At 47.1% G+C, this 22239-nt stretch overlaps 2 protein-coding genes across 3 annotated transcripts; both read right to left on the bottom strand.

Moving 5' to 3' along the window:
* Positions 1-3612: 3612 nt before the first annotated feature.
* On the bottom strand, positions 3613-11040 carry LOC138807070 (metallothionein-3-like). 2 transcript variants are annotated; one of them, XM_069992656.1, is made up of 5 exons: positions 11021-11040; positions 5245-5351; positions 4943-5041; positions 4627-4695; positions 3613-3850 (listed from the first exon to the last, which is right to left on the bottom strand). In XM_069992656.1, exons 1-5 carry the CDS (start codon positions 11023-11025, stop codon positions 3741-3743), a joined length of 390 nt encoding a protein of 129 aa, XP_069848757.1. In that variant the 5' UTR covers positions 11026-11040; the 3' UTR covers positions 3613-3740. The 2 variants fall into 2 exon arrangements, with proteins under 2 accessions (XP_069848757.1, XP_069848758.1); XM_069992657.1 differs by lacking the exon at positions 11021-11040 and having other exon boundaries at positions 5223-5301.
* Positions 11041-17091: 6051 nt separating this feature from the next.
* LOC138807069 (metallothionein-4) lies at positions 17092-19493 on the bottom strand. Its single transcript, XM_069992655.1, has 3 exons — positions 19417-19493; positions 17758-17823; positions 17092-17293 (listed from the first exon to the last, which is right to left on the bottom strand). Exons 1-3 carry the CDS (start codon positions 19445-19447, stop codon positions 17202-17204), a joined length of 189 nt encoding a protein of 62 aa, XP_069848756.1. The 5' UTR covers positions 19448-19493; the 3' UTR covers positions 17092-17201.
* Between the last annotated feature and the right edge of the window lie 2746 nt (positions 19494-22239).

Genomic DNA, 22239 nt, shown 5'->3' with positions numbered 1-22239 from the left:
AAAAAAAAAAAAAAACAAAGCAAAGCAAAAGGCCTTGAGTTCAAGCCCAGTATAAGCACAACCAAACAAAACAACCCCTCTCCCCTCCCCCCACACAAAATCTTTGCATAAATAAGTCAATGGATCCAGCCCACACCCAATGAAGGGATTCCACAAAGACAATCTGGGATTGCTGGGGCCATCTTCAAAGTCTATCTATCATGGACAAAGGCCATGATTGGTTTCTGACTTCAGGTTCTTTGCACCTGCTGCTCCCTGAGTCTAAAACTCTCTTACTCTCTCATTGCACATGGATCTGTCAGGTCTCAGTTTAAAGACTATTCTCTCAGAAAGTCTCTTGAACTCTAACACTGCCTGAGTCCCTCTGTCACCAGCAAGTGTACCTACCTAGCATGTTTGAGGCCAAGGGGGGGGGGGAAATCTTGCATAACCACGTTTTTGCATATTTACATTTATTGCAGCAAGTTGTGGATCAACCTAGGTGTCCAACAACAGATGAATGGATAAAAAATGTGGTTTTGGAGTATTATATCATTTTCAGGAAAATGGGTGGAAACTGGAGATTATCATGTTCAGATAAGCCAAGTTCAAAAAGCCAAATCTCAACTATGTCACTCATATGTAGAATCTAGACCTAAAATGATGATGATGATGATGATGATGATGATGATGATGATGATGATGATGATACAGGAATGTAAAGGGGTCCAGTGGAGGAGGGTTCCCTGTGGTAGGGGAGGTGGTAAAGAGGATGGATGTTATGTGTATGTATGAAGTTAGCCAGTGAGACCCAGTGAACACTTTGAAAAAGGAAGAAGGGGGTTAAAGGAATACAACAGAGGGGGTGAACTTGTTCAAAGTACATTACAGACATCTACACACTTGTTCTATTAATGAATACTAATAAAAATACCAAAAAAAGACTGTTTTTACTTCTTTTGAGCATTCCCCAAAATAGAAATGCTGGATCAGTGCCACACTACCTCCTGCGGAGTCTGCCTGAGAGATCATGCCAGGCAAAGCATAAGCTTCAAGGAAGCATGCCTGCAGGAAGGGGGTGTTGGTTCAAGGCTTCCTATACACTTGGCTGCACCTTTATTGCCTCTACCTTTGTCCTTACTATATTCTTCTTGGCTGTACATTCATTGCCTTTATTCTCATTTTGGCTATTTTTCTATTGATCCGCGAACAGGGCATGTTGTTCCTTTCCAGTCCAATAGAGATGGCTTCTCTGAATAATAAAGATTAGGACCAAAGATTAGATGTGGACAATGCCCCAAACAATATATCATCTGATGTGACGCTGCTCCAGAAGCTCCTGCAACTTCACAAGCAGTTTTGTGGCCCACTCATAGTAAATATAGAAATTTAAAATTTCTAGATATGTTACAACAGGCAGAATTAATGAATTAAACTAAACCAGAAGGAGTTATCCCAGACGCACAGAGAGTTCTAGAAAAAGGGACCCCTGATAATAAAAGGAAAAGAAAGATTCCCCCAACAGTTATGATTAAGTTTGGTCCAGCTTACGTTATAGGGAATACATGGTGGTTTCCCACAAAATATAAAGTTAGTGACATCACATTTCCTGAGCCGACCGATGAACTATTGCCCTATACAGGTGTTTATAAAGATGGAAATAGATGGATTAATGTAAAAGGAAAAAGAGTATCTTGGTACTCATTAGATTTTATACAAAGATTAGGTAGATCTAGATCATTATGGTGTTTATTATCAAAACAACAACAAGATAGTTTAAAATAACAATTAGAAATTCATGTTAAAAAATATTGGGATTAAAATCATAGGACGGAGAATGCTTGACTCAACCTGGGAGTGGTTTTTAGGATGGGTTCAAAAGGACTTGAAAATTTATGGAAAAAATAAAAAGAATACAATATAAGTACATCCCTGTCTTAGGTTTGTTAATTATTAAACATAAAAAGGCTGAATAGGGCTGGGAAGGTGGCTCAGTGGTAGAGTCCTTGTCTCGCATGCATGAGGCCCTGAGTTCAATTCCTCAGCACCACATAAGCAGAAAAAGCTGGAAGTGGTGCTGTGGCTCAAGTGGTAAGTGCTAGCCTTGAGCTGAAGAGATCAGGGACAGCACCCAGGCCCAGAGTTCAGGCCCCATGACCAAAATAATCAAAAAAGGCTGAATAGATGATGCATCGTATTAAACAATATGCTAGACTTGTCTCGCACCACTTAGCTTAAACTGTTGGTGGGATAGTCATCAATTTCCATGTAACCCATTAATGTTTTTCTTTTCTTTCTTTCTTTATTATTATTTTTTGTGGGGGTGTCTGGTTGTGGGGCCTGAACTCTGGGCCCGGGCTCTGTCCCTCAGCTCTTCAGCTCAAGGCTAGCGCTCTAGTACTTGAGCCACTGCACCACTTCCGGCTTTTTTTTTCTTTTTGCTTTTGTGGTGCTGGGGAATCGAACCCAGGGCCTCATGCATGCAAGGCAAGCGCTCTACCACTGAGCTGATGCAACTCTTTTGAGTCGGTGTCTGTCACTTGGCCGACTCCATGCCCACCTATCCCGAGATCCCTGTCCCGTTGGTCCCAGTGCTCCAGCAGAGCTGGTCTGTCACAGATGGTATGGTAATTCTATTTTTAAATTTGAGGAACTACTGGTCTGTTTCCCAAAGCAGTTGCCTAGTTTTTACATTTCCACCAGCGCAACACAAAGGCCCCATGACCGGACCCTCCCCCCGACCAAAAGAAAAAAAAAGAATATCCTGAAAAGCAAACTTGGAGGAAAACATATTTACACCCATCCAGCCTATATTCTCTGACTGGGAAACTTTTGTCTCCCAGCTTTTTTTGTTGTTGTTGTTGGTCGTGGGGTTTGAACTCTGGGCTTGGGCGCTGTCCCTGAGCTCTTCAGCTTAAGGCGAGCACTCTACTGCTTGAGCCACAGTGCCACTTCCAGTTTTCAAGTGGTTTATTGGAGATAAGAGTCTCCTTGACTTTCCTGCCCTAGCTACTCTAGGATTACAGGCGTGAACCACTGGCGCCCAGCTTGTCTCCCAGCATTCTATTTCTTCCTCTCATCCAGCTAAGTAGGTGTGAGTTCTCATCCATCAAGGACTAGACCACAACCATTGTAGAAAAAAAGCTCTTGTTACCCTACTTTCCCTTAAGAAGGAGTCAGAGACAATTGCCAAATGAGAAGATTTGAAGTGAAGCTGAGCAAACACTTTGTGGAGGAGACAGGCCATTCAGGGAAGTGGCCTGGGAAACAGGGCAGCTCTGAGCCAAGATGAGTCTCCTCCCACCTCCTGGACACGCCTCCAATAACTCTGAAAACAGACTCAAAACTTTGCCGGAGCAACTAGAAAATGCCAGAAATCAGAGATGGGCCTTTGGTGTGAATTTCCCTAGCCCAACTGCACAGTGAGTTAAGAGGTAGGAGAAACGGACCTCAGGGGGCCATCATCCCTCTTTCTCCAGAGACAGGCTTGCTCCAGGATTCCATTTTAACTAGGTGGGTCCCTGAGGTGGGCTCCATCCTTACACACACACACACACACACACACACACACACACACACACACACACACACACACACACGCTGCTCCTTAAGAAAAGACCAGTCCTTGGTTCATGCTGTTCATGGGATTTATTGTCACAGGTCAGTGGGCAGCAGGGGAAGAGGACAGACATGAGGTGGCATTGAGCCACTCAGCACTAGTCACACACTGCCCATGGTGGGAGGGAGGAAGGGAGACCTCCTCACTGGCAGCAGCTGCACTTCTCTGCCTCCTCCTTGCTCCCCTCTGTTCCTTTGCACACGCAATCACTGCTGCACTTCTTACATTCTTCCGGGCAGCAGGAGCAGCAGCCTGCAGAGAAAATGGGTGTATCCAATCTGACGCCTCCCCTCTGTCTCTGTTAAAGGGAAGGGAAGTGCAGGGGAGGATGTGGGGGGGTTGGGGAGTCACCTCGCTTCAACCAGTGTTGGTTGTGCCCTCTTCCTCTCATGCCAGGCCTGACTCAGCATCAGACAGGGTCACCTTGCAATTAGCCCACAGCTGGGGAGCCCTGGGGATGGTGTGTGTAGGCCTAGGCTGAGGGAATGCTAGGCCTTAGGGAGAAGACACACAAAGCTAAATGGCCTTGGAGGAGTGGAGACCAGGCTGGTGTAGAGGGTACAAGAACCCTATCGGGTGCCTAGACCTAGTTTTATACCCAAGACCAGAAAATAACCCTCACTTGTGCACGACCCTCACTCATGCATGTAACACTGCTGTGACTGGGAGGTTTGGGAGTTCAAACTGAGGGGGTCCACAAGGCCTGAGAGGCACCAAGAGCTGGAGCTGCAGAGCTGAGCCCCTCCTCCCCTCAGCCTCTCTTGGGGCCTCCTCTGTCAGTGGAGGTTTTAAATCATGGGGCTCTAGGGAAAGGGTGGACCAGGGAGCAGTTCTCAGTCCCCAGTCTTCTGAGAATTTATTACCCCAGCACCTTCTGTATCAACCCCTGCGGGTGGGCCAGGGCCTCAGTATTTTAAGGTCTGCCCGGGAGGTTTTGCAAAGCAATGAGGCTCTCACTGTATCCCGCACCGCGGGGAAGGGGCAAGGGAAGAACGATTGGGGGGGGGGGGGGGGAGGGAAGAACTCACTCTTCTTGCATTTGGTGCAATCGCATCCGTCACACTTGCAGGAGGAGCCCGTGCAGGTGCAGGGGCCGCCTAGAAAAGAGAGGCCACAGGAAGGGTTAATGTGGTCAAACTCGGATCCCTCCCCCACTCCTTGCGTAAAAGTGGCGACTGGGCTGCCACATCTATGCTCTTCGCGACCTGGACGTTCTCATCCTTTTCCAAGTTAGAGATGGGAAATGGGGGCCCTTCCCTCCAAGTGTCCTTGGGCAAAGGTCGTGGGATTCTTTGCTAGCAAAGGGGGTCTGCTGTGTAGCAGAAGAGGGGTAGGGGGACTCACCAGTAGTACAGGGGCAGGTCTCAGGGTCCATGGCGAGGTAAGCAGCCGCTGGAGACGGTGAACCGGTTTCTCCGGGCGATCCCACGACACACCGCACGGCTGGTGGCAGCAGGTGGCCAGGTTTTTATAGCCCCAGGCGGGGGCGCGCGTGCAAAGCCCGCTGGGCGTCGCCCCCGCGCACGGCGCCCGCTCTGCCGTGCGCACTGGCCCGGGCGCGCTGCGGCAGCCGCGTTCCCCCCCCCCCCGCCCCAGTCCCCGTCTCCGTCCCCGCGTTGCGCACCGAGGCCGCTCCCGCTACGCACCGCGCGCACCAGCTTCTCCGGGCGCCTCGCCCGGGTTGCCATGGAGACGCGTTCCCTGCTGGGTCCCACGATGCTGCCGCCGCCGCCGCTGGGAGCGAGCTGGGCATCTCCCGCAAAGGAAAGAGAGGCACTTTGCCCTTCCCCAGCCCTTCCTGGCTCTCACCACCCCTGATCCTAACAGTCTTCGTGTCAGTTTAGTCCAAATAGGGTGCTGAGTGGGAGCAGAAAGAAACCCTTCACCTTGATCCTGGCACTGCCCATTTCACTGCCAGAGGCCTGGAGTGTAAAAGATGGCCATGGAAGGGGCCAGCATTGGGCTCTTGGTTGGAGCGATATTGTTTCCCCGGTGTGGCAGCTCCTCTACCAAGGCCTTCTCCCAAGGCCTCCCCCAAAGGCCTCCCCCCAAGGGCTCTGAACACCCTACGCACCTTAACTTCCACCTGGGAAATCTGTCTCTCCTGCGGTGGTGATTCTTTCTTTCTCTTTCTTTCTTTCTTTCTTTCTTTCTTTCTTTCTTTCTTTCTTTCTTTCTTTCTTTCTTTCTTTCTTTCTTTCTTTCTTTCTTTCTTTCTTTCTTTCTTTGTTGTTGGTCGTGGGGCCTGAACTCTGGGACTGGGCACTGCCCCTCAGCTCTTCAGCTCAAGGCTAACTCTCTACCACTTGAGCCACAGTACCACTTCCGGCTTTTTCTGCTTATGTGGTGCTGAAGGCCTCATGCATGCAAGGCAAGCACTCTATCACTAATCCACCTTCCCAGCCTGGAGGTGATTCTTTAGGGAGGTGGGCCTTCAGAGGTGTGTGTGTGTGTGTGTGTGTGTGTGTGTGTGTGTGTGTGTGTGTGTGTGTGTTAGTCATGGGTCTTGAACTCTGGGCCTGGGCGCTGTGCTGTCCCTGAGCTCTACCACTTTGAGCCACAGCTCCACTTTTGGTTTTCTGGTGGTTAATTGGAGATGAGTCTCACAGACTTTCCTGACTGGGCTAGCTTCAGACTGTGATTCTCAGATTTCAGTTTCCTGAGTAACTAGGATTACAGGTGTGAGCCACCCATGCCTGGCTGGTTTTGTTTTCTGTTCTGTTTTTTTTTTTTTTGGGTCCAGTCGTGGGGCCTGTACTCTGGCCTGGGCGCTGTCCCTCAGCTCTTCAGCTCAAGGCTAGCGCTCTACCACTTGAACCACAGCGCCACTTCCGGCTTTTTTTCTTTTTGCTTATGTGGTGCTGAGGAATCGAACCCAGGGCCTCATGCATTCAAGGCAAGCGCTCTACCACTGAGCCACCTTCCCAGCCCCTGTTTTCTGTTTTTGAAACAGTACTGGAGTTTTGAATTTAGAACATCTTGCTTGCTCAGGTGGCTTGTTTGGTCAAGTTTTTGCTTTTTATTTTGAAGATGAAGTCTCTAGGGCTTTTCCACTTGGGCTGGCTGTGAATCACCATTCTACCATCCTTTTTTTTTTTTTTTTTTTTGGTACTGGGACTTGAACTCAGGGCCTCATGCTCTAACCTGGCTGTTTCACCCAAGGCTGTTGCTCTACTACATGAGTCATACTCACACTTTCTGCTTTTTTTGCTGATTAATTGGAGATAGGAATCTCACAGACTTTTCTGACTGGGCTGGCTTCTAACCTTGGCCCACAGATCTTAGCCTCCTGAGAAACTAAGATTACAGGCATGAACCACCAGCATCCAGCCCACCATCCTTCTTAAGCTGATTTGCTTAGGTATTTTGTCTCAGCAGCTCACAGTGAATGAATGAAGTCCTGGGGACTGGGTTCACACTGAGACCTTGTCACTTACTAGGAAGGTGGCAAGTTCTAGTAAGTTATTTGATTATCTCTGTACCTTGCTTTGCTCAGGGGGAAAGTAGAAGTAATGTTAGTTTCTGCTTCGTCCATTTGTCAGGAGTTTAAATGGGATGGCATTTAAAAAGCACTCAGGGTTGGGTAGGGTCCTAGTCATGCTGACCTTCATCATTTATAAATGAGATTAGATAAGGATGCTGCAGGGAACTAAAGCTCTTATATAACACCCAGCCTCATTTCCCGGAATGTCATGGCCTCCACTTGATACAGGACTACAGGGGTCAGCAGTGACCCAGGCACATCCATTGGTCCTCACTCTAGGCCCTGCACCCAATCTAGGAGCTTCCCAATAGAAGAGCATTCATGGGGACTTACCTTTAATTGGACTGGAGCCAACAGGCAGGACCAGGTTGGATGAGCGGAGGAGATCATCCAGGTTCTCACTGTAAGGTCTATTCCTGGATGGCTAGCAGACCCCACCCAGTACCTGTGTTACCTAGGCAACTGAGACACCTGGAAGAGGTCACATCTGAGTCTGATGTGGCCACACCTTTCTCTCACCTGGTCCCACCTCTTACCTGGTCCCACTTCCCTTTACCTGGACACACCTTTCCCCGCCCCTACCCTATATAAGGCCTAACCCAGGGCCAGATGCCCTCTTTCGCCAGCCACGTGGAGTGCCAACCTTGCCTGGTCCTAGCAGATCTACCAAATAAACCTACCCCTTATCTGAATACCACGTGTGTGGTGCTGTTCTTACTTGGCTACCTCTTTTAAAAAACCTAACACACACCAGGTAAGAGATGGAAAATCCCCAAATGATCTCACAAAGCAAGATGCCCAGCAAGTCTCACACCTTATCTGAAATTGATCCAATGCGGGATTATGCTTTTTCTCAGAGTTCCTCCATTTACTATTCTGGGACTACACCGTTGTTGAGGATTTTAGGAACCTGGGTAAAAGTGGTATGTGAAATGATTGCAAATATGTTTATCTGAGAATAAAAAATAAAGGTGTGTGTGTATGAATAAAAAATAAAGGTGTGTGTGTGTGTGTATGTGTGTATACAGTCCTGGGCTTGAACTCAGGGACTGGGTACAGTACCTGAGCTTCTTTGGTTCAAGGATAGCACTCTACCACTTGAGCCACAGCTTCACTTCTGGCTTTTTGGTAGTTTATTGGAGATAAGAGTCTCACAAACTTTCCTGCCCAGGCTGGCTTTGAACTGTGATCCTAAGGTATCAGCCTCCTGAGTAGCTTGGATAAAAGGCATAAGCCATTGGTACCCAGCAAATAAAGTCTTTTAGTTGGAACAATTTGGACTTATTAACTGAGTGACATTGAATGAAGCAACTGAAACTGGTGGGGGGAGGGGGAGGCAGGAGCACTAGTTTATGAGTCTATGATTTCTAGTTCCAGTTTGCTCAAGTGAGTAGTTGTGTAAATTGAAGGAAAGCTTCTCCCTAGTTTGCACCAAGTATTCACATGGGTCAACCAGATGACTGGTAGTGGTTTCTACATATAAGGTCTGCTGTAGGAGGCTTATCACACAGAAGGTGCCAAGTGTCTGGCCAAAGTGTATGCCCCACCATCATGAGGAACTCTACACTTTGCAAGTTATCTCACTGACTGCTTCCAATTACCACTAAGGTAGGCATTGCTATGCCATTCTTTGTAGGTGAGGAAACTGAGGCTCAGAGAGGTTAATTGACTGAGTTGCCATAGAGGTAGGACTAGAATCGAAATACAGTGCTTCTCAGCCCCCCCCCCCAATATCTAGACACCAGGCTCCTGGTGTTAATTAATAATTATATATTATACTATTAATTTTTTGTTTGTTTTTGTTTTTATCCATCATGCAGCTTGAACTCAGGGCCTGGGCTTTGTCCCTGAGCTCTTCTGTCTAAGACTTTGGGTCACAGCTCTACTTCTGGTTTTCTGATGGTTAATTGGAGATAAGAGTCTCATGGACTTTTCCTGCTCAGGCTAGCTTTGAACTTTAATCCTCACATCTCAGCCTCTTGAGTAGATAAGATTACAGGCTTGAGCCACCAGTGCTTGGATATTAATGATGTTTCAATACTCAATGTAAAAATATCATCATAGAACCACATGATCTTCTAGTCTGCAACAAAGGAAATCATCTTGTCTCCTCTCTACTCACAAGGCAGGTATACAGCCTCTGGAAATGCCTCATTCAGAAACCCCAGTACTAGCAACAGCCCTGAGTTACGCTATAGCACACCTATGATATTGCGTATAGTTCCCATGTATGTCGATTGTCCCTCCCAGGGAGGCTATGGAGATTCTCCACTCCCAGCTGATCAAGGTTTCTTCCTGGTATATCAGGAAGCCCAACTTTTATCTGCAAAGGGACTGAGTGTCTGAGTGAGGCTGTCATTATGAGTTATAGCAACTAGCTACCTCTGGTTACCTAAATTCTAGTACGTTGTGACATTGACTTCCCAGTTTTCACCAGCCTATTGATGTACTTGAGGTCTTATCCCTGAGTTGGCTAAGTACCTGGCCTCCTCTCCTTGCTCCATCAACCCTAGTTTGAGAAGTAACCCTAAGACTTCTGAAAATTCATGCTATGGGTGCCATCTTGTTTTAGCAAATGTGGAAACCAAAGACAGCATAGGTCTTGGTCAAAATCACACAGCAAAGTTGAAATGGAGCTAACATTTCAACCACGTCTCTTGGCTCAGGGTCCGATTTCACTGGTCCATCTTCCCAAAATGAGATGATTTTTCAAAAAATAAATTAACTTCAAATTGCATAGTAACAAGGCTATTCTCCCAATCTTCCTGATTATTTCAAGGAGCTCAGTTTCTATGCTTTTCTCCTACCCCAACTCCCCTGTTGAACAGAGAAAGGGTGAGGAGTCAGGAAAAGGATTGGGAGAGGAGCATCAGAAGGTTCCAGTGTCTAGCTGGAAATTTTGTGCTTTGTTTTAGTTGTCTATGTTTATCTCCATGATTATTCCTTGTTTATAGCAAATGATTCAGTATCTCCACAACAGTAGTGATATAAGATTTCCTTTCAAAATAAATTTTAGGATAATACTAGACTAGCTGATACATGATTATAACTAAAATTAGATGCTTTTCAACTTGCTCTGTGCCAGTCTAGTGCTCTGCACATTCAAATTGAATGTCTGTTTCATCTTCCTTCCTGCATCCTACAGAGAAGTCTTTGTGTGCCTTTTTTTCCCCTCGCTTTCTTTTTGTGCTGGTCCTAGGGTTTGAACTCAGGGCCTAAGCACTATCCTTAGCTTTTTCACTAAAGGTTGACACTATCACTTGATCCTCAATCCTCAATCTCCACTTCCTGTTTGTTAATTGGATACAAGAGTCTCACAGACTTTCCTGCCTGGACTGGTTTTGAACCACAATCCTCAGATCTCAGGCTTCTCAGTAGGTATGATTACAAGTGTGAGCACGTGCTTCTTTTGTGTCTCCTAAAGGCCATGGGTGATTCCATTCTATGTTTGGTGACTGGCAGGATTAGGGATGTTGGAAGAGAGTCAGGAGTGGCAGTAAGCTTCAGCTAATAAGGTAGTCAAGTTAGCTCCAACCAGAACATACATCAATCTCTTGGTTTCCAGTGTCTGGCTCTAAGAACTGTCCAACACTGGGTGCTTCCAGAGGGGCTGATCTTTCTGATGTGATAGGGAGAGAGGTGGCCTTGCATCTCTGACTTTGTGACTTTCTAGGTTTTCTCATTTGCTAAGACAAAGCAGATGGTACCCAAGTGTGATTTTCACAAGGGGGTCCCAGAGGCACTGCTCAAATGCTGGGCTGAGTAGAGCAAGGCAGGGCAGGGCACAAGATGCATCAATAATCCCCTGACAACCTTGAGGCTAATATCATAAAGGACTAGACTCCCAGAAGCCCCTCCTGTCAGTGAGGGAGTTAAGGGAGCAGTCAGTTGGTACTGATGGAGTCATGGTGGAGCACTGGTGAGTCAAGGACAGTTACCTCATAGAAGTGGCGAGGATGAGGGCTCCCAGGCCTGAAGACTATGGTGGAATGATGAGGACCCACATTAGCTCGGGAACCAGAAAAACCTTCAGGGCTTGGCTTGTAAGGACTGTTGCAATGCACACTGCTAGGCTCCCTGCCAAGGGCAGACCATAGGTTTCCTTCCCCAGATCACCTTGACCCTGAGCCAGAATCTTCCCACAAACTGCAGAAAACAAGGCAAATCTGAATTGAAAAAGCCAAACAAAAGCAAAATGGAGTGAAGACTGACATTCTATTTATTTGTTGCTGTTTTACTTTATTTTGTGTTATTTATTTGTGAGGCAGGATCTCACTAGGTAGCTTGTTTTTTAAAATGCACGAAGTTAAAAAAATGTACCAAGTATCTGTTTACGGAGCATGCAACCCCTAATGCTGATATGAAAAGGAAAAATAGGGCTGGGAAGGTGGCTCAGTGGTAGAGTGCTTGTCTTGCATGCATGAGGCTCTGGGTTCGATTCCTCAGCACCACATAAGCAGAAAAAGCTGGAAGTGGTGCTGTGGCTCCAGTGGTAGAGTGCTAGCCATGAGCTGAAGAGCTGAGGGACAGTGCCCAGTCCCAGAGTTCAGGCCCCATGACTGGCACACACACACACAATGGCAAAATACTTCAGCTTGATAGCATAAGAAGTATTCCTTGTAGTTTCTACAAGATCTTTTATATGCATATATATTTATACACACATACATGCATATGCATATAATGTATATGTATACACATATAGGTATAGCTGAGCAAACATGAAAAAAATAGCATTCACTTGTACATGGGGAAAAAAAAGAAAGCTTGGTGCCAGTGGCTCATGCCTGTAATCCTAACTACTCAGGAAGCTGAGATCCGAGGATCACAGTTTAAAGCCAGTCTGTGCAGGAAAGTCTGTGAGACTCTTTTCTCCAATTAACCACTAGAAAACCATAATTGGAGCTATGGCTCCAAGTGGTAGAGTGCTGTCTTTGAGCAAAAAATCTCGGGCACAGCACCCAGACCCTGAGTTCAAGCCTACGACTGACCAAAAAAAAAAGCAGGTGGGCCCTATTACTGGGGAGGCTGCAGCAGGAAGATTACTTAAATCCAGGCTGAGCAACATACAAGAGCTTGTTGAGGATAGAGGAAGAGACTGAGGGCTAGCGAGAGAGACAGAGGGACAGACAGACAGAAGCAGAAAGCAAGGAAAGAAGGAGTGAGGAGGAAAGAGAAAGTATAGAAGGGAAAAAGGAAGAAGAAAGTATGTGGGAAGACAATTATTACTGCATGGGTGATTTGTAAATTAATACTCCACAATTTCACCATAACCGTTCCCTGTGGGTGTGAATGTTCAATGTCTGTGTACATCCTGATGTCTACAGGCCCTGGCTTACTTGAAAAATTTCATACACTTAGACATTAGGACATTTCCAATTTTGCACAACCATTTTTATAAAGAGGGTATTTCTTTCTCACTTTCCCCCCTTAATTTGTAGCAATTTTTTTTAAAAGAATAGACTTACCAGAAGTGAAGCCATGAAATCCAATGGGAAGAACGTTTTTGATGGTCTTTCTTGTGTATTATCAAATTGTACCTTTTCACCAGCTTGTCTTTGTTGGTGCTGTGTAGGCCTTACTCCAGACCGGCTAACCTTGTTTTGTGAATCTGACTGCTTTGCACTTTGTGCTGAGGGATCCTCCTAGCTGCTCTATCCCCAAGACCCTAGTCCCTTTCTGGGCAGTCTTAGGCCCCAAATTAGCCAGGCAGAGGCAGGGAAAGGGTTGCTAACCTCAGCATGACTTTTCAGAACACGGATTATGCTGCTGGGACTGATTATGGGCAAGAGCGCCCCCTGCAGCTGGTATGAAGAACTTCCTGTCCTGAGACCTGGCCTATACCTCCTCCCACCACACTCCTCAGGCGAGGACTGTGTGGTTCAGTGTGGGGATGGTACAAACTGAAACACATAATTGAAAGCGACACTGTGTGACAAGACAACTGATTACATTTATACTTTTTGAGAAAAAGAACCTGCTGGGCTAGTTTAATTTTGTCTCATATCTACCAGTCAAATCTTGTGCTTTGAAAATGTTCTGTCTTTGACATCAGTATTAGGACAATCTGTAAGTCTTCTTGGCACTCAGATATAGACAGTATTATTTTTAATAAAGGAACGTTTATTTAAAAGTGAAAGAAAATAGCAGAAACTCTCCATCTGGAAAGGAGAACTAAACAGGGCAGGATGGTGTCATTTACAAGAGCATATATTGACAATTAGTTCATTGCATAGTGCCAAATCCCCGCTTCTGAATTATAGAGACTTACCCTATCTTCTGTAATAAAATTGGGTGTTGTGGGTTGTTGTAGGTAGACTCTCCAAAGCCAAATCACAGACAGGGATCCTGCAGCCTTCCCTCTGTTTTTTCCATACAGAGTTAGCCTCTGAATGAGGAAGATATAAACTCATGCCCCAGTCCTGCCCCTTGTAAGCCTTCTGACTTGGAGTAAACCCCCTGGAGCCTCAATTTTCTCACTGGTAAAGTGGGACTTCTAACAGAATTCTCTCTGGGGATGTCAGCTTGGCAGGTACCTCACCTTTGCAGGGCCTTTGACAGAAGCAAAGAAGGAGGCCTTGCTAGCATTTCATCCTCTTTCCTTCCCACTGTGGCTTGTTCCACTCTATGGGGACACTAACATTCACCCAAGAGTGCCCAGACCCCCCCCCCAAAACCAGTGCAAAAAAAAAAAGAGTGCATGACTCAGTGGTAGAGTGCCTGCCTATCAAGCAGGAGGCCCTGAGTTCAAATCCAGTACCACCAAAAAGAAGAGAGAGAGAAGAGAGCTAGAGAAAGGAAGAAAGGGCGGAAGGATGGAAGAAAAGGAATATGATAGAAATGAGGGAGAGTGAGTCAGGTGCATGTGGCTCATACCTGTAATCCTAGCTACCCAGGAGGCTGAGATCTGAGGATTAAGGTTTTAAACCAGCCTGGGCAAAGAAGTCCTTAAGACTCTTCTCTTCACCAGAGTACTCAAGAAAACAAAAACAGGGCTGGGGAGGTGGCTCAGTGGTAGAGCACTTGCCTTGCATGCTTGAGGCCCTGGGTTCAATTCCTCAGCAGCACATAAGCAGAAAAAAAAGCCGGAAGTAGTGCTGTGGCTCAAGTGGTAGAGCATTAGCCTTGAGCTGAAGAGCTCAGGGACAGTGCTCAGGCCCAGAATTCAAGCCCCATGACCAAAAAAAGTAAGAAAGAAAGAGAGAGAGCGAGAGAAAGAGAGAGAGAGAGGGGGGAAAGAAAGAAAGAAAGAAAGAAAGAAAGAAAGAAAGAAAGAAAGAAAGAAAGAAAGAAAGAAAGAAAGAAAGAAAGAAAGAAAGAAAATGTGGGGTTGAGGCTGAGGGAGAAAAGTTCACTGGCTTGCAGGAGATAGGAGGGGCTACCCCTCCCCCCACCCCCCAACCTCATACACACACAATATGGCTGCCAACATCAGGATCCCAAGAAGCCTGAGAGCTCTCAGCCAGGTCTCTCGAGATTTACAAACCAAAGTCTACAATGGGCTACAGTCCTACTAAAACCCCATTTTACCAGAGACCTACTAGGTACAAAGATGCTCTGCTGTAGTTTCTCCATACAGCCCTGTGAGATCCACTTTACAGAGGGGGAAACTGAGCATCAAGAGGCTCAATGGTCAAGGTGATGTATGCAGGTAGGGTGCAGTGTCTGATGCCAAAAGAACACACCCTTTCCAATGCAGTGGAAGGCTGACTACACAGCTCCTGGGCGGTTCATGAAAGGAAACATTTCTAGGGAGGCCTCAGCTTATTTCCAAACAGGATGATGACAGCGAGGATTAAAAAAAAAAAAGTTCCATACAAAATTAATCCTGCTCCTCCTTTTGCCAGTGGAGCCCAGCCCCATGGTGCATCCTGGAGCTGCCCTGGGACCTTGCAGAAGGCTCCGTTCTCACCCTCGGTTGCCTGACAGAGTCTAGTGGAGGATAGTGGGCTGGCTCAGACCCTTGGGGGAGTGAATGCAGGGCGTGTTTGAGTTCCCTGCCTTCTGCTCTGTTCAGGGCTGCTACTGGATGCATGGATGGGAGGCTGGGTTCTGTTCCCAATACCAGCCTCCAGGGGCTTCAGCTTTCCTAGTCATCCATCTAGGAAGTCATTTCTTAGCGAGTCTGCTTGGTAATTGTGCATGTACCTCCACTAGCTTCTACTTCCTGGTCCACATGTGCCAGGTCCTGCAGTCCAGACTGTTAGGAAAATGGAGGAGAAAGGAAAAGGCCAGACTCAGTCTTAACTGGGTAATACTGTTTATTATTGAGGCACCACAGCAAGGGGCAGCGACCTTCCCATGGGATTGCAGGTTGGAGTTGGGCTTTTATGAGATCTGAGCAAGGACATAGCGGTTATCAAAAAGGCCATTAGTGCTGGGGAGGAGAGGCCTTTCCTTTAGGATCACAATGGGATGTCCACACCAGGCTTAAGTTGGGTAGCCCTGTCGGCAAGTCAAGCAGGTCCTACACACCGGCGGTTTTGCCTGATGTCCATATGCACCTGCGATAATAGGGTAGGGGTCAATCCTTCATATTCCATCTTCAGATGGGCCAAGAAGGAAGAGGTTGGTAAGTCTTTCACTGACTGGCCCAAGTCAGTGACCCAGCAGGGCCACTAATACCTGCCATATGCTGGCTTGGGGATGTTTTCTAATTATACACAGACTCTCTTCGTGGTTGGTTTGGTGCTCACATCCTACTAAACAGCTACTTTTTCACAATCATGATGGTGGTGATGGTGATGATGATGATGTCAGTCACAGGGCTTGAATTCAGGGCCTGAGTGCTGTCCCTGAATAATTTTGCTCAAGGCTAGTGCTCTACCACTTTGAGCCACAGCTCCTCTTCCGGTTTTCTGGTGGTTAATTGGAGATAAGAGTCTCATGGAGGGGCTGGAAATGTGGCTCAGTGGTAGAGTGCTTGCCTTGCATGCCAGAGGCCCTGGGTTCAATTCCTCAGCACCACATAAGCAAAAAGAAAAAAGCTGGAAGTGGCGCTGTGGCTCAAGTGGTAGAGCGCTAGCCTTGAGCTGAAGAGCTGAGGGACAGCACCCAGGCCCAGAATTCAGGCCCATTACCGGACCCCCCCCCCCAAAAAAAAAAAAGAGTCTCATGTACTTTCCTCCCTAAGCTGGCTTTGAATCATAATCCTTAGATCTCAGCCTTCTGAGTAGCTAGGTTTACAGGTATGAGCCACCAGCACCTGGCTTGTTTGGTTTTGGGGCTGGTCCTAGGGCTTGAACTTAGGGCCTAGGCACTGGCTAGAATTCTTTCATTTGAGTCACAGCTTCATTTCTGGCTTTTTGGTAGTTAATTGGAAATGAAAGTCTCATGAACTTTCCTGTCCAGGCTGGCTTTGAACTTTGATCCTCAGATCTTAGCCATCTGAAAAGTTAGGATTACAGGCACAAGCCTCTGGTGCCCAGTCCATAGTGAGGTATTCTGGGCTAACCCTAGGCCAGCGGAGCCAGGCTAAGTCTACAATGGGCTGCAGTCCTCCTAAAAAACCAGAGACCTACTATGTACAAAGGTGCTCAGCTATAGTTTCCCCAAAGCAGATGCTGTGCCTAAAGTGGTCTTTTGGTAGGAATTTCAGAAGGCACTGATGGGGAATGAGGATGTGGAGCAAGCAAGGCAGACATGTGAGTTAATGGGCAGCTGATGCCATGGTTGATTGGAGACTTCCAGGGCTACTGGAGACTTCTGTGACAAGTCTCACTATTGTCCCACTTGAGGGGAAGATGCTTGGTATTTATCTCCCAATTACTGTTTGTCATTGGTTAAAGACTTCATGGGGCCATCTTGGAGTATTGTGAGAAAGCTTAGTTAGAGCAACCATACCTTATGGTAAGTAGCTTGGGCAAAGAGGGGCAGGTGGGCAGGTCTAGGATCTGTACCAGCCAGCCCTGCTTGGTCTCGCTAGGTGAGGGGAACAATGCTCACCGGACAACCATGAGTGAAAGTTTTATTGCTTCAAGCACTTTACACAAATGTCACCAACACCACATTTGGGCAAATATATAAAAAGCACAATTTATTGTACAATCCTTTCAACTTCTTGACTTATACACTGTACAGACTCTTTCCCACGGTCTCTCATGGCATCGTGGGTGGGTTTCAGGCACAGCAGCTGCACTTGTCTGAGCCTCCTTTGCAAATGCAGCCCCGGGCACATTTGGCACAGCCTGGGGGACAGCAGGGACAGCAGCCTGAAAGAGTTAGAAGTTGGACAGATCAACACTCCAAGCACAAAGGCTTCAATCCATGATAGCAGAAACCCTGGGATAGAAGAGCTGGACGGGATCCCAGAGGTCATCTAGAGCCCATCAGAGGCTCATAGAGGGGGAAGGGTTTGCCAAGGCCACGGACAGCGGCAGGCAGATAAAAGAATAGAAGCCAAGGCTCATGGCTCCAGGCCAGTGCTGTATCTCCTTGGCTGCTAGACAGGATGGAACCTCGCCTCTGCTCCCTTTCTCTCCAAACATGTGGATGGCCTCTCCCTGAGCAGGCTGCCACCCTTGAGAGCTCTGTCCCAGACCTCATTCCAGATCCCTCTCAAATGGGTAAAAGGTATCCAGAAATCTCTCCCTCACAATCGTGGCTGGATGGTGGAAGATGAAGGGTTGGGCCTTTCTCAGCTCCTAGCCGTGGTGTCCCCATTCAGCATACTCACTTTTGCGACATGTTTTACAGTTACAAGTTGTACATTTGCAGTTGTCTCCGCAGATACAGATCCCTCCTAGAAGAGAGGACAGACTGCCTTGAGTATGAGGACAAGGATGGATGGACACATGGCTGGACTTCTCAGGGCAAGGCTACTGGCAGCCCTAGGGAAGGGCTGGATGAGGGAGGGTCGATGCTGTTGAACATCTCCCGGGTCACACAGTTCCAGTCATAGGCCACAGATGGGAACAGGGATGGCTGTCTCAGTCCTACCTGGAATCCTTGTTAAAATGTGCAGTCCTGGGCCCAACCCTCGAGATAGTGTGATTCCTAAGTCTTAGTGGGACCAGGAGATGTCCTGATGTACAATCAGGCCAGAAAAATCATTAGGCTAGTCCAACCTCAGCAAGTCAGGGTTCCTCTGGGAGCCATATAAGCCTTTTATGTCCTCTTTAGCTTGAATGGCGAGGAAGATGGGCAAAGACATAAGCAAGTTCAAAGTGAGAAAGCCAGGCCTCTTTCACTTCTGTTTTCATAACAGGAAAGCTGCTGGTTGAACTCAGGACCTGGACACTCTTAGCTTTTTTTTCTTAAGGCTGATTCTCTACCACTTGATTCACAGCTTCACTTCTGATATTTTTGGTGGTTAACTGGAGATAAGAATCTTATGAACTTTCCTTCCCCAGCCAGGAAGATCTCAACCTCCTGAACAACTAGGATTATAGGTGTGAGCCACTTATACCTGGCTGTGTTTTCTTTTGATTTTGTTTTAAGAAACCTCTTTCCATCCATCATTTTCAATCTCAAAATGCTGGATGCTTTTGTCTCCTTTCTTAGTCTTTGGTCTAGGCATCTGGTCATGCAGCGCTGAGGATGAGGGAGGCTTGTAGGACTTATAGTACCATTTCCAAAGCCTTTGACCCCCTCCTTCTAATCAACATGCTTCCATGAAGCAATCAGCATTAGAGACTCAGGGTCCACTAAGACTCTTCTGATGTCTGCATGTGCTTACCAATTTTTACATTTTCTTTTTTTTTTTTTTGGGTCCGGTTGTGGGGTCTGAACTCTGGGTCTGGGTGCTGTCCCTCAGCTCTTCAGCTCAAGGCTAGCGCTCTACCACTTGAGCCACAGCGCCACTTCCGGCTTTTTTCTTTTTGCTTATGTGGTGCTGAGGAATCGAACCCAGGGCCTCATGCATGCAAGGCAAGCGCTCTACCACTTAGCCACCATCCCAGCCCCAATTTTTACATTTTCATAGCAAGCCTGGGATGTAGGCAGCTGGAAAAAAATAAGTAACCTCAGTTTACAGATAAGGAAACTCAGGTCCAGAAATAAGACATCAATTTGCAAATAGCAGCAAAATGGATCAAAACCAAGTGACCAGGTTCTGGGCCAGCACCCTTTGTCCCATCCTGGTACTTGCTACTCAGGGCCTAGAATAGAAAGACCGAGATTTTCAGGTTCATTTCTCAGCCATTTCCTGAGTCAGGATTCCAGTAAATCAGGCTGGGAGCCAGCAGAGTGGGAGGTACCTACCAATTGTATGTCTAGCATAAACCCACTGTTGATCCCAATTGGAGGAAAGAGAAGCTTCCCCCAGAGTCCTGCATGCTCCCTATAGGATGCTTAGTACCAGGTTCCAGGATCTCAGGTAGGCATCCTTACTTACCAGACATACAGGTGCAATCCCCAGGGTCCATGGTCCAGGTGTGCTAGTGGCTCTGGTATTGTCAGGTCTGAGGAAGGGAGGCTGAAGCAGCAGTGGCTGGAGGCTCCTTATTTATAGTTGAGTAGGTGTGGGCTGCAACTCACCCCACCTCTCCCTGGGGCCAGACGCCCTGCACACGGCCCTGTTCAGACGCTGCAAGCTGGGGGTGGGGAGAGCAGGCAAAGGAGGGCATGGAGCAGTAGTCATTTGGGTGGCTTTTCAAAAAGGGCTATACCCGCCCCACCTGCTCCCTGTCAAGTGTCAAGGAACTATGCTCAGATCCACAGCTTTGAGCATCAAGCCTTCTACTCCATTAACTGCCATTTCTGTGCCATCATTCATCTGGGCTGCTCCTACCCAGGCATTGAGCCTCATTCTCTCTTCCCTGGTTGGCCATAAAAGTCCTCACTGAGGGTTAGAAAATCAGCAGGATGTCTTCTCCTGGAGCCTTCAGCCTCTCATTATAGACCTCTATGGAGTGATAGAAGTAAGAGAGAATTTGGGGGAGATTTAACTGGCTCAAAACCTCCATCCTAACCCGATTCTTGGATAAAGGCAGCATCTGCCTACCTTTCAGTCTTATGCAAAGTGCCTCAAAGATGTGGTCCTCGTCCACTCCCATATAGAAATTCCATGGGTGTCTTTTTTGTTTGTTTGTTTTGTCTTAATTTGGTAGTGGTACTTAGATTTTGAACTCAGGGCCACATGTTTCCCACTTGAGCCACATCTCCAGCTGCCTAGATGGAAATTCTGGAGCTATTTTAGACTTCTGCCACTCTCAGCTGGAAGAAATATCTTCAGTGTCCCTTGCACATTCATCACTCCAGTTTGATTATGTGTGTGATTTTACTTACTTACTTACTTACATACTTACTTACTTATTTACTTACGGGGCTTGAACTCAGAGCCTGAGTACTGTCCCTGAGCTGTTTTGCTCACGGCTAGCACTCCATTACTTTGAGTTCCACTTCTGCTTTTCTGGTGGTTAATTGGAGATAAGAGTCTCACTGACTTTCCTGCCCAGGCATTTCTAATATAATCCTCAGATCTCAGTTTCCTGAATAGGTAGGATTTCAGATGCTACCCACCAGCACCCAGCTGTGCATGATTATATGTGTGTATGACTCTTTGTACAATTATTTGTATGAGATTGCTACTGACCTTCTGAACCCTAAGCTTTGTTTCTATTCCCCACTGATTATTTGTGTCCTTGGCTCTTATCTCCCTCACCACTCAGATCTGGAGTCTCTCAGGCAGAAGTGTCCAAAACAACTGTCTATCTGCTCTGTCCCTTGCATGAGAGGGGAGGTTGAGTGAATGAATGAGTGAGCTGAATAGTTTGAATGACTGGGGACATGGACAAGAAGGTAGATGTGGAAATGAATAAAGGAGCAAATGATGGAGTGAATGATGACTGAACAGATGCATGAGTCTCCTGCCTGTGGCTCTACTGAGGACCTCTGCTGAGAAGTTGTAACCATTCAGACAAGACAAGCAAAACGCATCTTGGCCATAGCTGGTGGAGAGAGCTCCCCTCAGTTCTCAGCTTGGTGGGGTGTTCGGTAGTCACCTCTAAGGCCCCCTCAACCAGCCTCAGTCTGACCTGTGGAACCATGGATCTGAGCTGAGAACTTCTAAAGAGAAGAGACTGGACATCATAGTGATCAGAAGGAAGCAGTGGCAGGCACTGGAGAAGAAGTGGTGCACCTCTGTGTAATTCAGGGATGGCCCCTGATTTAAACATGAATAGCCTCGTAGGAGTGGGGCACTCATTAATCCTTCACCTTCAAAAAGCTGGGCACTGCTGGGTGCTGGAGAGCGGTGGTGCCTGTAAACAAGAGAACAGAGTTTACTATTTGGAAGTTCAGTAGCAATCTCAGCCCAGGAAACCCATGACTAGGTGTGGCTGCTTATGCAGCCTATCCCAGATCTGTCTTTGCAGCCTGCACCCTCAGCTCAGCCCAGACCATCTCCTGTGACAGAGCTAGCATGCCCCAGATCTTGGTCATGCCCTCTAATAGGCATTCATGCCTTGAAGGGCCTGGTCCAACCAGTTAAGTGCAGAAAAAAAAGGCTGTGCTCTTCACCTGTGTAAGCTGCCATGCCTCTCCTCACCACCTGTGCCAGCAATTGTCTCCTCCATGGCAGATTGACAGTATAATGCTGCTTAAAGCCCCAAATGAATGATAAGCTCAAAACTCAGTCATCTGATCAAATGTTTCTCAATTTGGGGGCTGTGCAGAGGGAAACCATGCATAGCATCAGGCAGGTGATCCAGTTCAAGTTGAACTGGTCTAGTTCTCTTGCACAGGGTCTGAAAGGACACCCTTAAATCCATTCTCTTGTGCTGGCCATTTTCTGGGTCTTAGCTCTTGATCTCAGGATGGCAGCAGGAAATCAAGGACATACATTCACCCCCAAGGACATGCAACTGCTGGAGGCACAGCTTTAAACTCTCATTTACAAAGTAAGTATTTCTTAGGAGAACTCTAGTGGGATTTGAGGGGCCTTTGGAAGGCCCTTTAGACCTTCTTCCTAGGTTAAAAATGATATGCGGGGAGGTGGGGTGGGGGTGGGGGTGGGAATGTGGCTTAGTGGTAGAGTACTTGCCTAGCATGCATGAAGCCAGAAGTGGTGTTCTGGCTCAAGTGGGAAAGTGCTAGCTTTGAGCAAAAGAAGCTCAGGGACAGTGCCTAGGCCCTGAGTTTAAACCCCAGCACTGGCAAAAAAAATAAAAGAAAGAAAAAGGAAAGATATGTTGGGTACTGGTGGCTGACACATATA

This window comes from Dipodomys merriami, unplaced genomic scaffold, assembly GCF_024711535.1.
Source record: "Dipodomys merriami isolate MVZ:Mamm:240054 unplaced genomic scaffold, mDipMer1.0.p SCAF_41, whole genome shotgun sequence".
Taxonomy (NCBI): Eukaryota; Metazoa; Chordata; class Mammalia; order Rodentia; family Heteromyidae; genus Dipodomys; species Dipodomys merriami.
Note: the sequence above shows the minus strand (reverse complement) of the source record. Positions and strands in the feature narration are given on the sequence as shown.

What these genes read in the sequence shown, in the direction of transcription:
- LOC138807070 (XM_069992656.1), bottom strand. An exon ending in CGGAGAAGCTGGTGCGCGCG is followed by an intron (nt 5,042 to 5,244) that starts GTGCGTAGCGGG and finishes TGCTGCCACCAG; the next exon opens with CCGTGCGGTGTGTCGTGGGA. An exon ending in GACCTGCCCCTGTACTACTG is followed by an intron (nt 4,696 to 4,942) that starts GTGAGTCCCCCT and finishes TCTCTTTTCTAG; the next exon opens with GCGGCCCCTGCACCTGCACG.
- LOC138807069 (XM_069992655.1), bottom strand. Translation starts at nt 19,447, where the DNA reads ATGGACCCTGGGGATTGCACCTGTATGTCTG. An exon ending in GGATTGCACCTGTATGTCTG is followed by an intron (nt 17,824 to 19,416) that starts GTAAGTAAGGAT and finishes CCTCTCTTCTAG; the next exon opens with GAGGGATCTGTATCTGCGGA. An exon ending in CTGTAAAACATGTCGCAAAA is followed by an intron (nt 17,294 to 17,757) that starts GTGAGTATGCTG and finishes TAACTCTTTCAG; the next exon opens with GCTGCTGTCCCTGCTGTCCC.